Source organism: Salminus brasiliensis, chromosome 7 (genome assembly GCF_030463535.1).
Source record: "Salminus brasiliensis chromosome 7, fSalBra1.hap2, whole genome shotgun sequence".
Classification (NCBI taxonomy): domain Eukaryota; kingdom Metazoa; phylum Chordata; class Actinopteri; order Characiformes; family Bryconidae; genus Salminus; species Salminus brasiliensis.
The window spans coordinates 30,906,213-30,923,819 of record NC_132884.1 but is presented as its reverse complement, the minus strand read 5'-3'; the positions used below and the strand labels follow the sequence as shown (position 1 = coordinate 30,923,819).

The following is a 17,607-nucleotide window of genomic DNA, read 5'->3' as shown; positions in this document are numbered from 1 at the left end:
GCCAGTGTGGGCATTTAGACGGACCGCATGTCTGTTGTAGGGTGAATCAGAAACTTCAGTTCCGTAAGATCTGACTGACTCGATGTTGTTCTCTGGTGAGTGTGGGCGGGAGCACTACGTTACCTGTTTGTCGTCCACCCTCTTTGTTTCCCATATAAGAGCTAACTCACTCCTGCTGTCCAATTCTGAAACCGTGCTTCAGCCGTTCACTTCAGAAACCGAGACCAAGATGATCTGGACCATTCTGCTGCTCTTCCACGGACTTCTCTTCTTTTTCTTCCTGTCAAATCGTACACGGTAAGTGTGCAGAAACTCGGCTCAGCTAGTGTGTCCCAAAGTGTTCATGTTCTCGATATGTCCTCTGATGTGACCGATCTTAACGGAAACACTGAAGAATGAGGGGAAAGCTACTCAGACGCAGGTAGCCAGTCCAGCATACTGCCGGACATCAGGTACTGGTGCTGGGCGATATACTGTGTAGACTGTGTGTAAATGTATATGTAGTTATAGATTATTACTAAAACAGCAGTAGTCTTTCACTAAGCGATTTGTTTTTAGCCAGTTTGTGAGCTTAACTCAGGCATTTAACAGTAATGTATGTTATATGGCAAGTAGTTTTAGCCTAAAATGTCACTAGTCAGTAACTCATTATTGACTATTTTGTATTATGTTTTTTTTTTTTTTTTTACTATTAATAACATCAGATCAATACATCTGTAAAGCCGTGATGACTGGTCATATTGCATATCGTAAATGTAATCTTTACTCATTTGTCACCATTGATTTACGTAAAATCTCTCTCACTCTCACATCTATAATTTAACTTCTTCATTTTTTTCTTGTCAACTAGAAACTGGAATTGTTTGAGAAATCTACACTAATTCTGACTAGTAAAAAGTCCTGATTTACATATGCGTAAATGCATGAAATGAAAATGACTAGTTTGGGCTAGTTGCGATATGTATTTAAGGTATAAATATCAATTTTGTATCTCAATAAAATTAGTATTTAGTGTTTTAGTTAGTCTGATCTTATAGCCTGTACACATACACTATATGGACAAAGGTTTTGGGACACATGCTCATTCATGAACTCTTCTGAAATCAAGGGTAGAGAGTTTTCCCTACATTTGTTGGAGTAACTGTCTCTACTGTCCAGGAAATGACAGTAATGCTCCAGTAGATTTTGAAGCATTGGTGTGAGGAGTTGAGAGTGTGGCCAAGTCCTGATTTACATTTACATAAATGAATTCTGACTAGTTTAGGCTAGTTGCAATATGTATTTAAGGTATGTGGAATTTTCTCTAAAATGTAGTTTTTTACTAGTGAGTTCTACTGAGTTCTTAAGGAAAGACAGATGAATAAATTAAATAGTATATTTTCCTTTCCTTAGTATATAAACACTTTCCTTTATACATTTTTTTAAATAGAAGAAACCAGAACAAACCTGCCCAATAAAAACAAGCTCTTCCAAGTTTCTAAGAAATTGTTTTAGTAGAGTACAAGAGCTGTACGTTATTAATATTACTAGGTAGCATCTTTTGTTTCATTAACTGACATCACCTGATTCCCTTGCTGCCACAGGGACGATATCCAGCTTTGATTAATGTGTAATAAAAAAGGATACTCCATTTCAGTCATACCTAATTTTAATGACCTGCTGTCTGTCTGCGTCTGTGGTTTATAGAGATGGATTTTGTCATGGCAGAAAAATAAATAAACATTACGAGACTGGCGGGATGAGTAATTATGATGTGCTCTCCATTTTTCCTTGTTTATTTTTGACAAGAACTTACTAGTACATACTGACTGATCCAATAAGATCTCATGCTGTCATTCAACCTATTTTATTAATGTCATTATGGTTGGATGATTTGGCACAGGACTGGATTCCACTGTCAGAGAGACTGTAATGTTCTGATTGATTAACCTTACTTAACTTGAATATTACTCTGACTTTAGGTCAAAACGAGAGCCTCCTTTGGATAAAGGGATTATTCCATGGTTGGGACATGCGCTAGATTTTGGAAAAGATGCTGCCAAGTTTTTATCAAGAATGAAGCTGAAACATGGTGACATATTTACAGTAAGTGAAACAACATCAACACTGAAAGAAAGACTAATCCGCTTTAGTTATTTTTTGTCATTTGAAAAAGGTAATTTCTTTAGGTCACATATTCTTACATTTTATCCCAACTCTTTTATTTACAGCACTATAGACTCTGTTTGGTTGTAATACTGTCCTCAAAGTTTTCAGTTTTTTAAAAAACATCATAAAAAAATTCTTTAAAAAGAAAAAAAATGATGCTTCTGTGGCGTCGCTTCAAAACAGTTGTCACTTTTATTGAGTGTAACCGCTAACATCTGCAGATCTAGTCACAATGTTCTGTCTTACAGGTTCGTGTGGCTGGACGCTATGTTACCGTCTTGCTGGACCCCCACTCCTATGACTCCGTTCTTCAGGACACAGCATCTCTGGACTTCACACGTTATGCGCAGGTGCTGATGGATAGGATATTTAATCTGAGGCTTCCAAATCACAAACCTGACTCAGAGAAGGCCATAATGAAAAGGTACAGTGATTTCATTTTAGTCTTTTTTTTTCTGACTCCTCCCCTATTCAATACTATCTCTTTCCTCCAACAAACCAGTTTCAGCTCATGGAGGTCAGTGAGGTCTATCAGTAGAGAGAGAAAGGAACTGTTTAAGACTGCAGATCTGCACACCTAGAGTCAATAATCAGTGATTTAGAACAGTTTAGACTCTATAAAGCTACTTTATATATACTGTGTTGTTTTGTGAGAAGGCTGAAATCCTGTGTGACTTGAAACAAGATTAAAAAAAATGCCAAAGAGACGGTTTACCTTTCCAGTAAGCTCAATTGTCCTCAAGCTTAAAAAGACATCAATCAAAAAAGCACAGTCAAATCAGTCATAACAAAAACTGAAAGTCACCAGTAGTTTGTTGTGACTGTTGACTTTAGTGTCCTTATGGTGCAGAGATCTCTCCATCATTCCTTAGACTGCATTTTGCCAATGACTTCCTTCACAGCACAGGCAGGAAGATCTGGAATGCATTTAAAAAAACATTAATTGTAAGAAGATTTAATCTGGGCAAGGACTATGTACTGTGTATTTGTTCCACCACTGGGAGTGCCACACTCAGGGAAACACACACTTAATGAATTGCAGTCTCCTATAATCCTGTGGGGTTTCACTAAGCATATCAGTTTGTGGATTTTATGAATACTTTGTGTTTGGATGTGGTACGACTCATGTGAAACCAGGAAACTTGATGGTGTTTTCCCAACCTACATAAAATGATACTTGCTGCCAGTCAGATCCAGATTCTGTTATGAAATACCCATCTTAGCATTTACACATAGGTATAACATTATGGGAAGAGTGAACAGCTCACATGGGAATGAGTGTGAGTAAGAGTAGCAAGGAATACAGTTAAAATGCAACTTTACACTCATCGGGTTTAGAAATGAAATATGTAAAGGGCAACAGTTTTTGGTGTAAAAGTGGAAAGGTGTAAATAATCTCCATGTAATGTCCAGGTTTTCTAACAATTACATTTTTTTTTCTAAACCTGTACAGCCAGTCCAGGAACCTTTAAGGAAGCTTGAGTCATCATTTCACCTGCTGTTTTGCTAACATTGTAATAGCTGTTCTCATATTCTCAAATTGTAAAAGAGATGCCATTATATTAGTTGTTACTGACACTGTAAATTCTTTAAATATGGGACTCTTTAAAGCACTGTACTGTTGCATATTATTACATCACCAGTTAAGAGTTTTTTAGGAGCAGGCCCGTTGTCTAAAGAACATGCTGTCTTCTGCTGGAATTTTAATTTTTAAAATTAATTGATGTGGGATCAGCCCTTTTGTTGCGACTATTTTGTACGCATGCTGTACGCATGAGGTGTGGCCCTCACTGACGTTCCTTCTGTCAGAGTCTTTTCAACATTTGTTTTGGACCAAGTGTGCTTACTTATCTCAGGTGTCACCCAAACCTGAATAAACAGTTCATTGCATTGTGGGGCACCATTGTGGACAAGCAGGTACTTCACGTCAGGGTTTATCACAAAATCTTACAACCTACTACTGTATATTAATCTTTTTGGAATTCTAGAGACCTGCGGTTACTGGGTCAAAGGAGATTCCTTTTAACCAGAAATCTCTTGTTATGCAACACATTTACATTATGGCATTGAACAGACACAAACAAAAATATAAATAGTAAGAAGTAACAAGAATTCCCTGTTTTCCTAAAATGTTGTCCACTGGATGCAGCTCTGCCACTGTATGGGTTTGTTCAGTGTAATCACCTGATTTAACATGAAGTTACTATGAAGTTCCCTCAGGGTGAGTTTCAGAATTGGTTAACACTCTGATGAGTCTTTTTTCATTTGCATTTATCCCAATGTTAGTGTTTTTTTCTGAGCTTATAGCCCGTACACATACACTATATGGACAAAAGTATTAGGACACATGAGAGTTTTTCTTACAGTTGTTGGAGTAACTGGACAGTAATGCTCCACTAAGGACAGTAATGCTCCACTAGATTTTGGAGCATTGCTGTGGGGACTTGAGTGTGTGGTGAGATCAGGATGTTGGATGATCACCACCCAACCTCATCCCCCAACTCCCCAACTGATCCCAGAAGTATTAAATATAGCACCATCCTTCCAGAGAACACAGTTCCACTGCTCCACAGCTCAATGCTGGGGGGCTTTATATTTCTCTAGCCCATGCCTATTGGTGCCAAAAGGTTGATGTGTATCTTCTCTAGAAAGTGCTATTCTATTGGTACTAGACAAGCTGTATGGGTTGCTGAACACATTCATTAGAAAGGGTGTCCACAAATATTTGGACACAGTGTGTATGTTTAAATATAAGGTTCTCAAGTGCTCTGACATTTGCATTGTATTGTTTACAGCATTCTTCTGTTGCCTCACCTTTTAACCCTTTACTCACTGCAGGCACTTCCAAGGAGAAAGCCTCTCCTGCCTGAACCACAACATGCAAATCCACCTAAAAACTCTTCTGACGTTCGAGACAGCCGCCCAAAACCAGAAGGACTGGAAACACGATGGGCTTTTTGGCTTCTGCTACAGTCTTCTATTTAGGTACATCATTAAATTCCAAAAAATACCCCAAGCGGAAAACCTAAACCACAACTGATAAACAGTTTAGATTGGTTTGTAATGAACAATGTTTGTAAATAAGAGGCATTACAAACCTGGAACAAGTTGTAAGAGGGGAAGAGGGCACTTAGAGCCCAGACAGGGAATCATTAACTGCACAGCTACTTTGTGGGGCCTGTTAGCTAATCTGTTAGTTTAGTTTATTTAGCAGTGTTGTTAATATCTGCTTTAAAAAGACGCATGCAACGTTTATGCCATTCCAGTAAATAGCTTCTCTGAAGCACAAACATTTTCACAAGAATGCATTAGTGGTGGGCTCACCCACAGTGTAGGCATTCAGATACTTTAATGTTCACCACTGGTAGTTTATGATTAGCTCTACTCGGACGTTGACAGCGGAAACTAACACTTAGTCACTGCAGTCCGTCAGATTCATGAGGGTTTGTCACGCCATGTTTTCCGGAAGCTTTGCCTTACCTGTGGTCCCCTCCTGTCCTTTCTCTCCCAAATTTAGGGCTGGATATCTCACTCTCTTTGGTGGAGAACAGAATAACAATTGCACAGATGCCGCCAAAGTCTATATGGAGTACCAAAAATTCGACAGCCTCCTGATCAAGATGGCTCGCACCACGCTGAAATCAGGTTAGCGCATCTGACTTTTCTACTTGAGCAGAGCAGTATTTGCTTGATTTAATGTTTTTATGGTGTTGCACTCATATGGATATCTAATATATGGCCATATATGCACATTTGACATTCGAAGGATTTAAAGGATTGGGCAAATATATCAAAATCCAGTATTTGCTCATATAAATTGTATACACATAAGTATTATATATTGGACACATGTCCATAATATATGATGGATAATCTGGATATATGGATCATACATTTATTGATGAATTGATGAATTTATTGATGAATAAATACCTATGTATGTATGTAGCATAAGTAAATCTAAATTATAGTCCATAGTATATAGTATTTAGTATTTTTCCCCATCAGGAATGGTGATATGGATGAAATGTGTGTCTCATAACATATAATAATGTGATTTATTGGATATATGTTTGCATATTGGATATATCCATGTTTTCTTATATATATATATATATATATATATATATATATATATATATATATATATATATATATATATCGCTGCTATCGTAAAAAAAACATGTATCTACAAAACAAACATGTACCTACATACAAAATATATATATATATAGATCAGATTTCTGTATGCGACATGTAAAGCCTTTACTGGTACAGGTATGCAATGCTGCTTAAACTGTAGATTTGTTATCCAGTTATGAATGTAAAGAGGTATTTCTCAGTAAGGAGTAAAAATAAGGGGTAAAAATAGCAACAGTATGTGAAAGTCACAGTTTGGGCTGTTCTTTTCTGCAATCCTTAATGCCTCTAATCCCAAAACACTGTCAGTCATGTTGTATCTAGGCGTTTATGTTCTATAAACTGTTGGGTAAGATGTCATTACCTCATCAATTAAAGCTGCTTATGTTTTGGCGGGGCTGGTTTCCATAGCGTCTGAATGACCTCATCACTGTAGGTCATTCACTGTCTCATGACACGGGCAGTGACGCCTTGTAAATCAAAACAGCATTAGAAATGTTTTCACTCTCGGTTACACACTCACAATGACCTCATTAGCCTTTCACGTCACACCTGGCTCTGCATACGCTGAGGCTGTTTTAAGTCCTGCCTATTATCACAGTCATATCTAATCTACCGCCACTTGCCTGAAAAAGACACAACACGGCCACCCGTGAGGAATGAACTTGTCTAACCTTCGCCATTCGTGTCCTATCAACAGTCTGTCTCCACTGAGTCTGTGTAGCAATTCAGAGATGGTTGTCTATTCATTCTAGCTCTCTACGTTTCTGGATCACTGGCCCTCAGTGAACTCTTTATTGCTGTGCTGATCTTATTATGATGTGTTTAGTCATTGATTTGGCTCTGCCTATTTAACAGGTACATTTACAAATGCCCTCTAGGTGTTTTTATTTTATATACTCATTCAGCTACGAACTTACTCACTGGTTCCCTTCAGCCATTGTGTCACCGTTGTAGTCACATTCTCTCACATGTCTTCATCAGAGGCTGAAGAAAAGTGAGCTAAGATTATGACTGCTCTGCTTGATCACAGACTGCATACATACGTGGTGTCAGGCACGTTTCTGTGCCACTGCCTGTCCAGTTTATGAATCAGTCTTGCCTTACTCATACACACACTCCCGTTTACTTACTGTATTCAAGGATATTATGTTGCCTAATTTCCTTACATTAGTTTACTCAGCATTTCTCTCTCTCTCTCTCTCTCTCTCTCTCTCTACCTCTCTCTATCTCTCTGTCTGTAGGAGAGAAGCAGACAGCCGGCTCAGTGAAGCAGAGGTTGTGGGAGTTGTTGGCTCAAGCTGGTCTGAGGGAGAACTCCAGTCTATGGCTGCAGAGCTACCGACAGCACCTAGAGGAGGAGGGAGCGGATGAGGAAACTCAGAGAAAGGCCATGCTGCTGCAGCTCTGGGCCACACAGGTAAATCCGGCCACAATCTTAATTCCTTTTTTTCTGGCCAGAATTTCCAACCACGATAAAAAAAATCTGTCTGTCTGTCTGTCACCTGTTCATCCATCATTTTTTCTGACACCAAAGCTATTGATAAGGAGCAGTTACAGCTACTACTCTTCTTGGAAGTTTTTATACTAGATGTTACAACGTTTCTGTGAGGATTTGATTGCATTCAGCCACGGCAGCAGTAGATCTGTCTATCTATATTTCTGTTTGTCCAAAGACCCACTCATTCTCAATTTTTTTTTTCTCGTAAATTAAAGCTATTTATTGTAATAAGTGACAGCCTATTCTCTTTTATACTAGAAATTAGAACATTGCTGTTAGGATTTGCTGATTGCATTCAGCCCCATTAGCATTAGATCTGACTATTTATCTGTCTGTTTGTCTGTCCAAAGACCTGCTCATCTGACATTTCCTCTAAAATCAAGGCAATTATTGTGGAGCAGTAATAGCCTCTACACTTCAGTGATGATTTTAAACTAGAAATTAGAACATTGCTGTTAGCATGTGATTGCGTTCAGCAACAGCAGAGTTAATGAAATCAGGTACTGATGTTGGACGATTAGTTCTGGAGCACAAACAGCACTGCAACTCAGTTCACAGTTCCACTACTCTGTATCCACAAATCTAAGGAAACTATACCCCCCTTGCCGATGCATGGCATTGGGCATGCTGACGTTGGGCTTGTGTGTGGCTGCTGCAGAGTGTCCTATACTATATTTACATTAACCCTAAACTTAGCCGTAACAAAATCTAGCTAATCTATGAGAGATTTCATTTAAGCTGTGATTTTAAATCAAATTGAAGCACTATAGTACAATAAAATACAGTCATGTGCACTCTCTTTGTCATCGGACACTGCACATGTGCCATTAAGGCAGGTAACCTACATGGTTTGTTTAAGGTTGAACTACTATTAGCTGTTATTATGTTCAGGAGGTAGTAAATATATGAAAGCTGATGCGAGAGTTATTTTAAGCATTTTTAACACGTCTGTTAATTTGTGTATGCCCTTTGTTTTCTATAGTGCCCTAAGGGAATTCCCGTCGTTGCAATCTTGCATTTAACAAAGCACAGTAATGCAGCACAACACTACACCCTCTTGGCTTAGGGCCAGTCTCAACACAGGATTTTCCAGCTCGTGCCTAAGTGTCAGCGTAGATGGCATAGCAGATATGCAGAAGTAATCACCCCTCATGTGTTTAGTTTCGCTCCTTCATAGATGTGTTCTTATTTATCATTTCTGTTGAATGGCAGGCCTTTGCTGCTTTATACTCATTGTCGATTATTTTTTCCCTCCCTCTACATGTAATATTAAGGTTTTTTTTTTTTTTATATTTGGATGAATACCAAAGATTAACCAATTTTGATTCCATTAAGAAACCACATTTGTAAGAGAGATTACAATAAGTAAAGGTTATTTAGGTTCTTCATACTTATACAATCATACATTATATTATTCAGGTGTTCCAATCAATTTCATGGCCACAGGTGTATAAACCAAGCACCTAGGCATGCAGACTGCTTATGCAAACATTTGTGAAAGAGTGAGTCGCTCTCAGAAGCTCAGTGAATTCCAGCATGGTACCGTGATATGATGCCACTTGTACAACAAGTCCAATTGGGAAATTTCCTCGCTATTAAATATTCCACAGTTAACTGTCAGTGGTATTATAACAAAGTGGAATCAATTGGAAATGACAGCAACTCAGCCACGACGTGGTAGGCCACATAAAATGACAGATCAGGGTTAGCGGATGCTGGGGTGTATTGTGCGCAGGGGCGCATTGTGAGGTCGGCAACTTTCTGTCAATCGCTACACACCTCCAAACTTCATGTGGCCTTTAGCACGCCGCCACTGGACTCTAGAGATATGTATAATTTATGTGTATAGTGTATAAAATGGGCCTTATTGATCCTTTTGAAGCACTTTTATTGTTGAGTGTGTATTATAAAATATTATAAAATACACACACTATGTCCAAATGTTTAAGAACATCCCTTCTAATGAATGCATTCAGCTAGATTGCACCCATTGCTGACACAGATCCCTGTAGAGAAGTACTGCCAATAGAATAGGACTCTCTGGACCAGATAGGAGATTAACCTGTTGAAACTATGCCTAATGCCAAGCACAGGCTGGAGAACTGTGTTCTCAGGAATGAAGGTGCTCCATCCAATATATGTGGGATGAGTTTGCTCTGCTCTCCTTTTTCAGGCAGTTTGAGAGAAACTCAATCTGTTGCCTAATGTCTACATGGTACATGATGTAGAATCATGTAGAAATTATTCATTCATTGTTAATCTTTTAATTATTAATACAGTTGAGTCAAGGGAATTCAGTGCAGCAAATATTTTAAGTGTAGACAAGATACATATGCTCACAGTTGGGACCATGGGACCATGTCTTCATCTGTTTCCGGCAGACAGCGTAATAGTATTCACTAAGACAGAGCTGTCTGTTTTACTGCCCCAAGGGACTGAAGTCAGACAACCATCCACACAGAGAATAATACCTAATAATAAGTCTGGCCAGAGGAGGGCACTGTTGTGCTGCTATAGAAATGTTCTACATCATTTTCGTGGAAAATATCATATGGTTGAATTAACTATTCAGATTAGAGACATTACTATAGAATGACATGCTATATACTTTAGCTATTGACTCTAAATTAGCTACTGACTATAAATAAATCTCTATGTTTACTACCTCATCCCATTATATCTCTGCTTATTTTACAGGCTATGAATTCTTTGTCTTTTCTGCGCATTAACATTTTAGTTCTTTTCACAATGCAAGCACTGTGCTTAATCAGCCCGTTAATGTCAACTTTAATTCATCCTGGGGTGTTGTCTGTTCATCCATGCGCTGGTTAAAAATGTCCCAGACACAGTTATGTTCCATAATTTTCTTTAACATTATGTCCTCCACTGGCTCCCAGTGGTCCTCCTTTTATAGTAAGCCCTCTGGCGCTGGTGCTGTGAGAATAACCAGAGTTTAACACTGTAGATCATTACAGTGGACAGGGGACATGTTAAGGACACATTCTTTGCTTCCTTGTGCTCTAATTCATCCAGTCTGTCTTGCTTTGGCTCCACTTCTTATGGAAGCTAATATGTTGCATGCTGCACTGTTAACTGATCTTTCACCAGTAGTATGAAGAGTGATTCAAAACTAGACATCTGCAATTTTACAACTCCTGTGATGTCATACTCTTGCGCTCTTTAACCTCTTACACTCTACGTTTATTATTCAGTTGTTATTTCTAATGCAGAAATGATTGTTAATGATTTGGTAAGCATTTGTTTTAGCATACTCTTGTGGAGTCCCACAGGGTTCTATTTTGGGCCCTGCAACACTTAAATATAGGATCTAAGATGTTAAATGTACCTGCCACAGAAATTTAGAAATATAGGAAAACAGAGTACACTGAAATAGGCCAGAAGGAAGAGGAAGTGGAATAGGATTGAATGACATATAATGGGCTTGACTTTATTTGATGGACCCGGCATTAACAATGTTTACCTGCTGCTAAACTCTGGCAGAGTGCCTTAATGTTGCTAACTGTTGTCTGTTACTAGGGTAACGTGGGCCCCGCTGCCTTCTGGCTCCTGGCCTTCCTGCTGACCCACTCTGAGGCCATGAGTGCAGTAAGAAAAGAGTTCAACAGCATCACACTTCCTGGGACCACCACGCTTGACCCACACCAGCGTACACCTGTGTTTGGTGAGTGTCATACTGAGCATCTTTCCCTGATAGGCAGAAAAAGCCCCCAACCTGTTGTTGTGCGAAGCCCCTTGTGTAAATGATTTCCATTTCTTCTCTGAGTAAATTTAATTTCAAATATTGATGCTCACAGGGTCTTGAATATTTTGTCTGTTAATAAAGTTAATGTTATTTTAGTTGTACCGCACTGTATTGGAGTTGGAATTCACTAAAAATGAACATGAATATTAGTTCAAATTGCAGACCTTCAGCTTTAATTTGAGTCCATACCATAATGCTTGACAAATTAAGTGATACACTTTAAATCATGGGCAGTTCCTTTCAGTCTCCACACTTTTATCTTTACATCATTCTGTTGATCTTTGTCTCATCTGTCAATAAGATGAGACATGTCCATGGAATAGGATCATCTACCACAGTTGTTTCCTGTGGTCTTTCTGGCATGTATTTGATAGCTGTCATTTTAGATGTCTTTTTTTTACTGTCAGCCTAATGATGTCCTGCTTTACTGGCTGTGGCAGCTCTTTAAACTTTCACAGTGACAGTTCATAGGACTCGATTTGGATATAAATACTCTCAAATTAAAGTCTGCACTTTGACCCCATCTTCATTATTTAATTTCAGCTCCATTGTGCTGTGGTAGACAGCTAAAATAACCATATTTTTGTTGACATTGTTTTATGAACTGGGCAGTATGCCTGCAGTATACATATAATTAGACTAAATATAATATAATAATAAAAAAGTGTTTACTAATGTGACCACCAATACAATGACTAGTCTGTTTAAAACAGTATATTTAGATTCAGTATATTCAATATATATTTGATATCATTCTGAACTGTACCATAAAAGTCAGTTCTAACTTGGAGACATTTATTTTAATACAAATAACTTTTTCTACTGCAATCATGCCACATATCATAGTGTTGAAGTAGGGGTGGGCTATGTGGCACAAATGAAACATACAATTTTAGCCTGCTCAGAACAGAACCGAGCAGGAAAGTACTCATCTTGGCCTGAGTCATGTAAGACCAAAGGTCATGTGAGGTAAAGGCTACAGGAGAATCCACTTAACAAGTGCAGTAGACTGTGAAAGTGTTTCTGTGCCTGTGTGTTATACATTATAAAGCGGCATTATATTATCTGAGTTAATATGAGGTGAAGCCCCCAAAGTAGATTAGATGAGCTTAACAAGTCTACAAAATGTACTTTTCGAAGTGTTTTAGTTCTAATAAAAATTTTACACAATTGTCATTTTTTTAGACAGTGCCCTGGAGGAGACCCTTCGACTTACTGCTGCCCCTTTCATCACTCGTGAGGTACTGCAGAACAAGACTCTACGCATGGCAGATGGACAAGAGTACGATGTGAGGAGGGGTGACCGTGTGTGCCTGTTTCCTTTCATAAGCCCACAGATGGACCCCAAAATTCACCACAAGCCTGAGGTACATTAATGTGAAAAAAAAAATACATGTACGCTGTCCTTAAAACTTATTCTCCTAACATTATCGGTTTTATAGATATAGTTTTAGAACGTGAAAAATCTACAAGAAGACAAGAAATTTCACAAACTGACTTGTTGCAATGGTAGCATCCTATTACAGGAATGCAGGAATTCAGTGAGCTCTTTAGAGTGGCCCATTAATTTTATACATCTGTGGTAATGGTTAATGAAACATATATTCAGTGATGTGAGTCCCAACACATTTGTCCATATATGTAAAAGACATGTTTGTCCTTTTACAGCAACTGCTGTGAGTTTGAACAAGCTTTCCAAATGCTGGCTATTCAACTTATAAGTAGAGAGTAGGACAATGGTAAACTGTAAATTTAAATGTGGAGCAGAATGGAGAAGCTGGAGGGAAATTTCCGCCACCGCCAGCAACACCATGTCACGTTTGTTACATTCATTAGGAGTCCAGTTTTCCCTACCCATGCCTGTACATTTTTCCAGTAATGCTATCACTTTGTTAACCTTCACATGGCTGCATGCTGTTGTCAGTTCTAACTAGTTAACTGAACTTGAGAGTAAAGCTTGTCCAACCTAGCAACAGTTGCTATTAAATAATTCATTTGTATGCAGAGCATTGAGAGTGCCTACATATTACATATTGTTATATGGGTTCTGTGTTTTAGAGAGTACAGTCTTACAACATTAGACTTGCTGCTTGCAGCAATTTTTGATTGGCTATTTACAGCCATTCCAGGCTGAGATGTTAAACCCTTTTGTGTCTAATAGCATAATCCACCCCAGTAATGTTGGTATTGTTTAAGTCGAGCTGGGAAAACTCTTCAAGGGGATTATCCAGTTACATAAGGAAGAGTGTGCCTCCTCTTGCATATACACACACATACGCTCCCTGAGTTTAAACTGTTGGATTACCCATTGGAAAGGTTTAACCCAGAACATGGGACGCCCGTAGGATTAAGCAGCAGCAGCAATAATAAAAAGCAGCTAATTGCCGTGGGAAGCAGCCTTAGTTACACGTCTGCGTCATGGACACTATTACCCTCACAATGCTATCATTTAGGAAAATCTCCACACCTGATGATGTACCATGCCATGGTAACCCAACCTTTTCCCCCCTACCCCTGATTGGCCACGTGTGGCACAACTACATTGAGAATGGAGCTGGCAGCAAAGAGTGAGAGATGAGTGTGCAAATCCCATCACTTAAATGTGAATCCTCTGTGCTCTTCTCCACAGCAATTTAAGTACGACAGGTTTCTTAACGAAGACGGAACAGTAAAACGAGACTTCTTCAAAGGTGGACGGAGACTGAAGTATTACACCATGCCATGGGGAGCGGGCACCAATGCTTGTGTGGGAAAGCCATTTGCCATCCAGTCCATCAGACAGTGAGTGTCCTCAGAGACAAAGGGAGTCCCAAGGGAAAAGCTGGCTCCCTACAGCTCACACGCTGTCCTTAAGCTCACAGAGCCAAAGAGATTAGCATCAGTACACACACACAAATACACACACATACAGATCATTAATTAGCTTGTTGTAAAGAGGGCAATCCTCCTCTTACACATGTAAAAGCCATTTAAAGAGATGAAGAGCATTCTCAGTGTCTCCATATATATCTCAATATATCCATGTCCTTAATGCACCGGGTGCTTTGAGGACGGTGCCGAGTATAACAGTTTACAGACGTTTCTGCTTTTCTGTCTTTTGACATCTCATTCCTGCTCTCTTTTTGCACAGGTTTGTTTTTCTGGTTTTGTCTCATCTGGATATTGAGCTGAGTGACCCCGAGGCTCAGGTGCCTGCTGTGGACGCCAGCCGCTACGGTTTTGGAATGCTGCAGCCGATCGAGGAGCTTCCAATACGATATAAACTCAGAGAACGGCCCTATGTCCAATAACCATTTAGTTTATTCAGTTATTGTTATATATATTTGTGTACATATATGTATATTTTTCTTTTATTTACTAAACTATGCATGGTGTTGTCAATGAACTTAATGAATGTGTGTGTCTGAGGCCATTTTATAAAAATATTTGTTGTATTATGAAATATTATTTTATTTGATTAAGTTTATGAATATTTATTTTTAAGTAAATATTTCTGAAATATTGCCTTATTGTTTTGATTAAACTATATATACATATATAGATATAAACTATAATCCTAACAGACTCACCCGTCTTAAAGATCTTTAACCCATAAGACCAAAATAATCCTCAAAGTAATAAAAAATAGTTAAATTAATTGAGCAGCTTATTCTTGTATTTCTGTAATGTGATAAAGAGGTCACATGACGATCTCTGTTAATATTTTAAGGTTAAACATCCAGATGTGACATCAACAATTTCATAATTGTACTCCGTCATTATGGTCTAGAAACAGGGTCAGAACTGGTTCAATGCAACCGACCTTTAGAACCAGAAGATACTCATGATCTAGTTTTCACTTACGTACTACACAAGCACACCAACATTATTTACATGAGGTCACAGGTCCACACATTCACACTGTCCTGAGATGCTTGCAGGATGTTGAGTGAATGTCACTTAGGGACCTCATGAGTTAAAGTGACAAAGTGCTGTAAGGATATCCACATATTCTAGTGGCTCTGTGACATTGTTGGCTCTTATGGGTTAATGTAAAATTAGCTTCAATGAAGAGTCTAGGAGCAGTGACAAAAATGCAAGAAACCTTCAGTCCAAAATCTTGGAAGTAGAGTTCCATAGTGGACGACTAAGGATACTGCATCCATATTGTTCCTGGATCCAATTGCTGTGCATTCAAATCTGAATAGTGGTCACAGGGCTGCTGGTTGTCTCTGCCCCTCTGCTGTACTCTGCCACTGCTCTGTGCCTTTTTGACAAAGCGGTAATCCTAAAGCTGTACTGGGAGAAGAACAGGACAGGAGGGTTCATTGGTCAGGACTTGTGCTTCAGTGGTTACTGACCTATATGAATTTTTTTTGAGAGAACTCAAACTGTGAATTGCCCTGACATAACAAGCTGAAGACTTCTAAAGATGTTTTTGTTTTGAGGAATGTGCCTGATGTGTTCATACTCAGCACTAAAGCACCCTGATTCATGCAAAAATTCAAAGAAAAGTGATGATGCCCATGGATTTATCTCCAGCGTTTAATTTGTGGATCTTGAATTATGCTTTTGTTCAAGAATCCAGGTTGCCACAAACTGGTAAAACTGCTGGCTTTACATAATCATTTTACCCAGGAGAAACTAATACCATCCAGTTCCACCACAGCAGGGATGTGGCCTAGTTAGAAAGCTCAAAGGAAAAGTCTCCCACATCTCACCGCCTCAAAACACAAGAGGTCATTCAAGTTCCGTTCAATAACACAAATCATTAAAGACATTACAGTGTTTATTAAACTGTTTAAGATTGACTGTCTTTGGCTGGGGCTGCCTACAGTGTTAAGATGTCTCTGTTTATGTACATGCAGTGTTTTAAATCTAACTGCGAAACATATCTTCCTGCCAAATAAGCACTCAAGATCAGGCTTTAACAGCTCAAATAATACCATACAATGACAGATCTGAGGGTGGAAAATAGTGAATACTGCTTATTACATGAATAAGTCTCATTAATACATGTAGCACATTATATCACACCATGAAACATGTAGAAATGTGTATGCAGGGAGATGAGACAATACAGATATATAGCTATGTCTATATATATGTTGATATTGATATTGATTGATTGACATTAGATTGATAGACAGATAGGTGGATAGATGATAGATAGACAGACGGGTGGTTAGATAGATGGATAGATGGACAGATAGGTGGATAGATAGATGATAGATAGACAGATAGGTGGATAGATAGATGATAGATAGACAGACGGGTGGTTAGATAGATGGATAGATAGACAGATACGTGGATAGATAGATGGATAGATAGACAGACAGGTGGTTAGATAGATGATAGATAGACAGACGGGTGGTTAGATAGATGGATAGATAGACAGATATGTGGATAGATAGATGGACAGACAGACAGGTGGTTAGATAGATGGATAGATAGACAGATACATGGATAGATAGACAGATAGGTGGATAGATATATGGATAGATAGACAGACAGGTGGTTAGATAGATGGATAGATAGACAGACAGGTGATTAGATATATGGATAGATAGACAGATAGGTGGATAGATATATGGATAGATAGACAGACGGGAGGTTAGATAGATGAATAGATAGACAGACAGGTGATTAGATATATGGATAGATAGATAGGTGGATAGATAGATGGATAGATAGACAGACGGGTAGTTAGATATATGGATAGATAGACAGATGGGTGGATAGATATATGGATAGATAGACAGACAGGTGGTTAGATAGATGGATAGATAGACAGACAGGTGATTAGATATATGGATAGATAGACAGATAGGTGGATAGATAGATGGATAGACAGACAGACGGGAGGTTAGATAGATGAATAGATAGACAGACAGGTGATTAGATATATGGATAGATAGATAGGTGGATAGATAGATGGATAGATAGACAGACGGGTAGTTAGATATATGGATAGATAGACAGATACATGGATAGATAGACAGATGGGTGGATAGATATATGGATAGATAGACAGATACGTGGATAGATAGATGGATAGATAGACATACAGGTGACG

At 38.6% G+C, this 17,607-nt stretch overlaps 1 protein-coding gene across 1 annotated transcript; it reads left to right on the top strand.

The window, feature by feature from the left end:
• Positions 1–200: 200 nt before the first annotated feature.
• Positions 201–14,919, top strand: LOC140559579 (prostacyclin synthase-like). The gene is made up of 10 exons (XM_072683118.1): positions 201–297; positions 1,962–2,085; positions 2,397–2,572; positions 4,987–5,133; positions 5,666–5,793; positions 7,533–7,708; positions 11,327–11,471; positions 12,738–12,919; positions 14,182–14,333; positions 14,683–14,919. The coding sequence occupies exons 1-10, from the start codon at positions 230–232 to the stop codon at positions 14,840–14,842; spliced, it is 1,458 nt and encodes a 485-aa protein (XP_072539219.1). The 5' UTR covers positions 201–229; the 3' UTR covers positions 14,843–14,919.
• The last annotated feature ends 2,688 nt before the right edge of the window (positions 14,920–17,607 follow it).

Coding starts and splice junctions, on each gene's coding strand:
- LOC140559579 (XM_072683118.1), top strand. CDS start 230: ATGATCTGGACCATTCTGCTGCTCTTCCACGGACTTCTCTTCTTTTTC. Junction 298..1,961: donor TTCCTGTCAAATCGTACACG/GTAAGTGTGCAG, acceptor CTCTGACTTTAG/GTCAAAACGAGAGCCTCCTT. Junction 7,709..11,326: donor TGCAGCTCTGGGCCACACAG/GTAAATCCGGCC, acceptor GTCTGTTACTAG/GGTAACGTGGGCCCCGCTGC.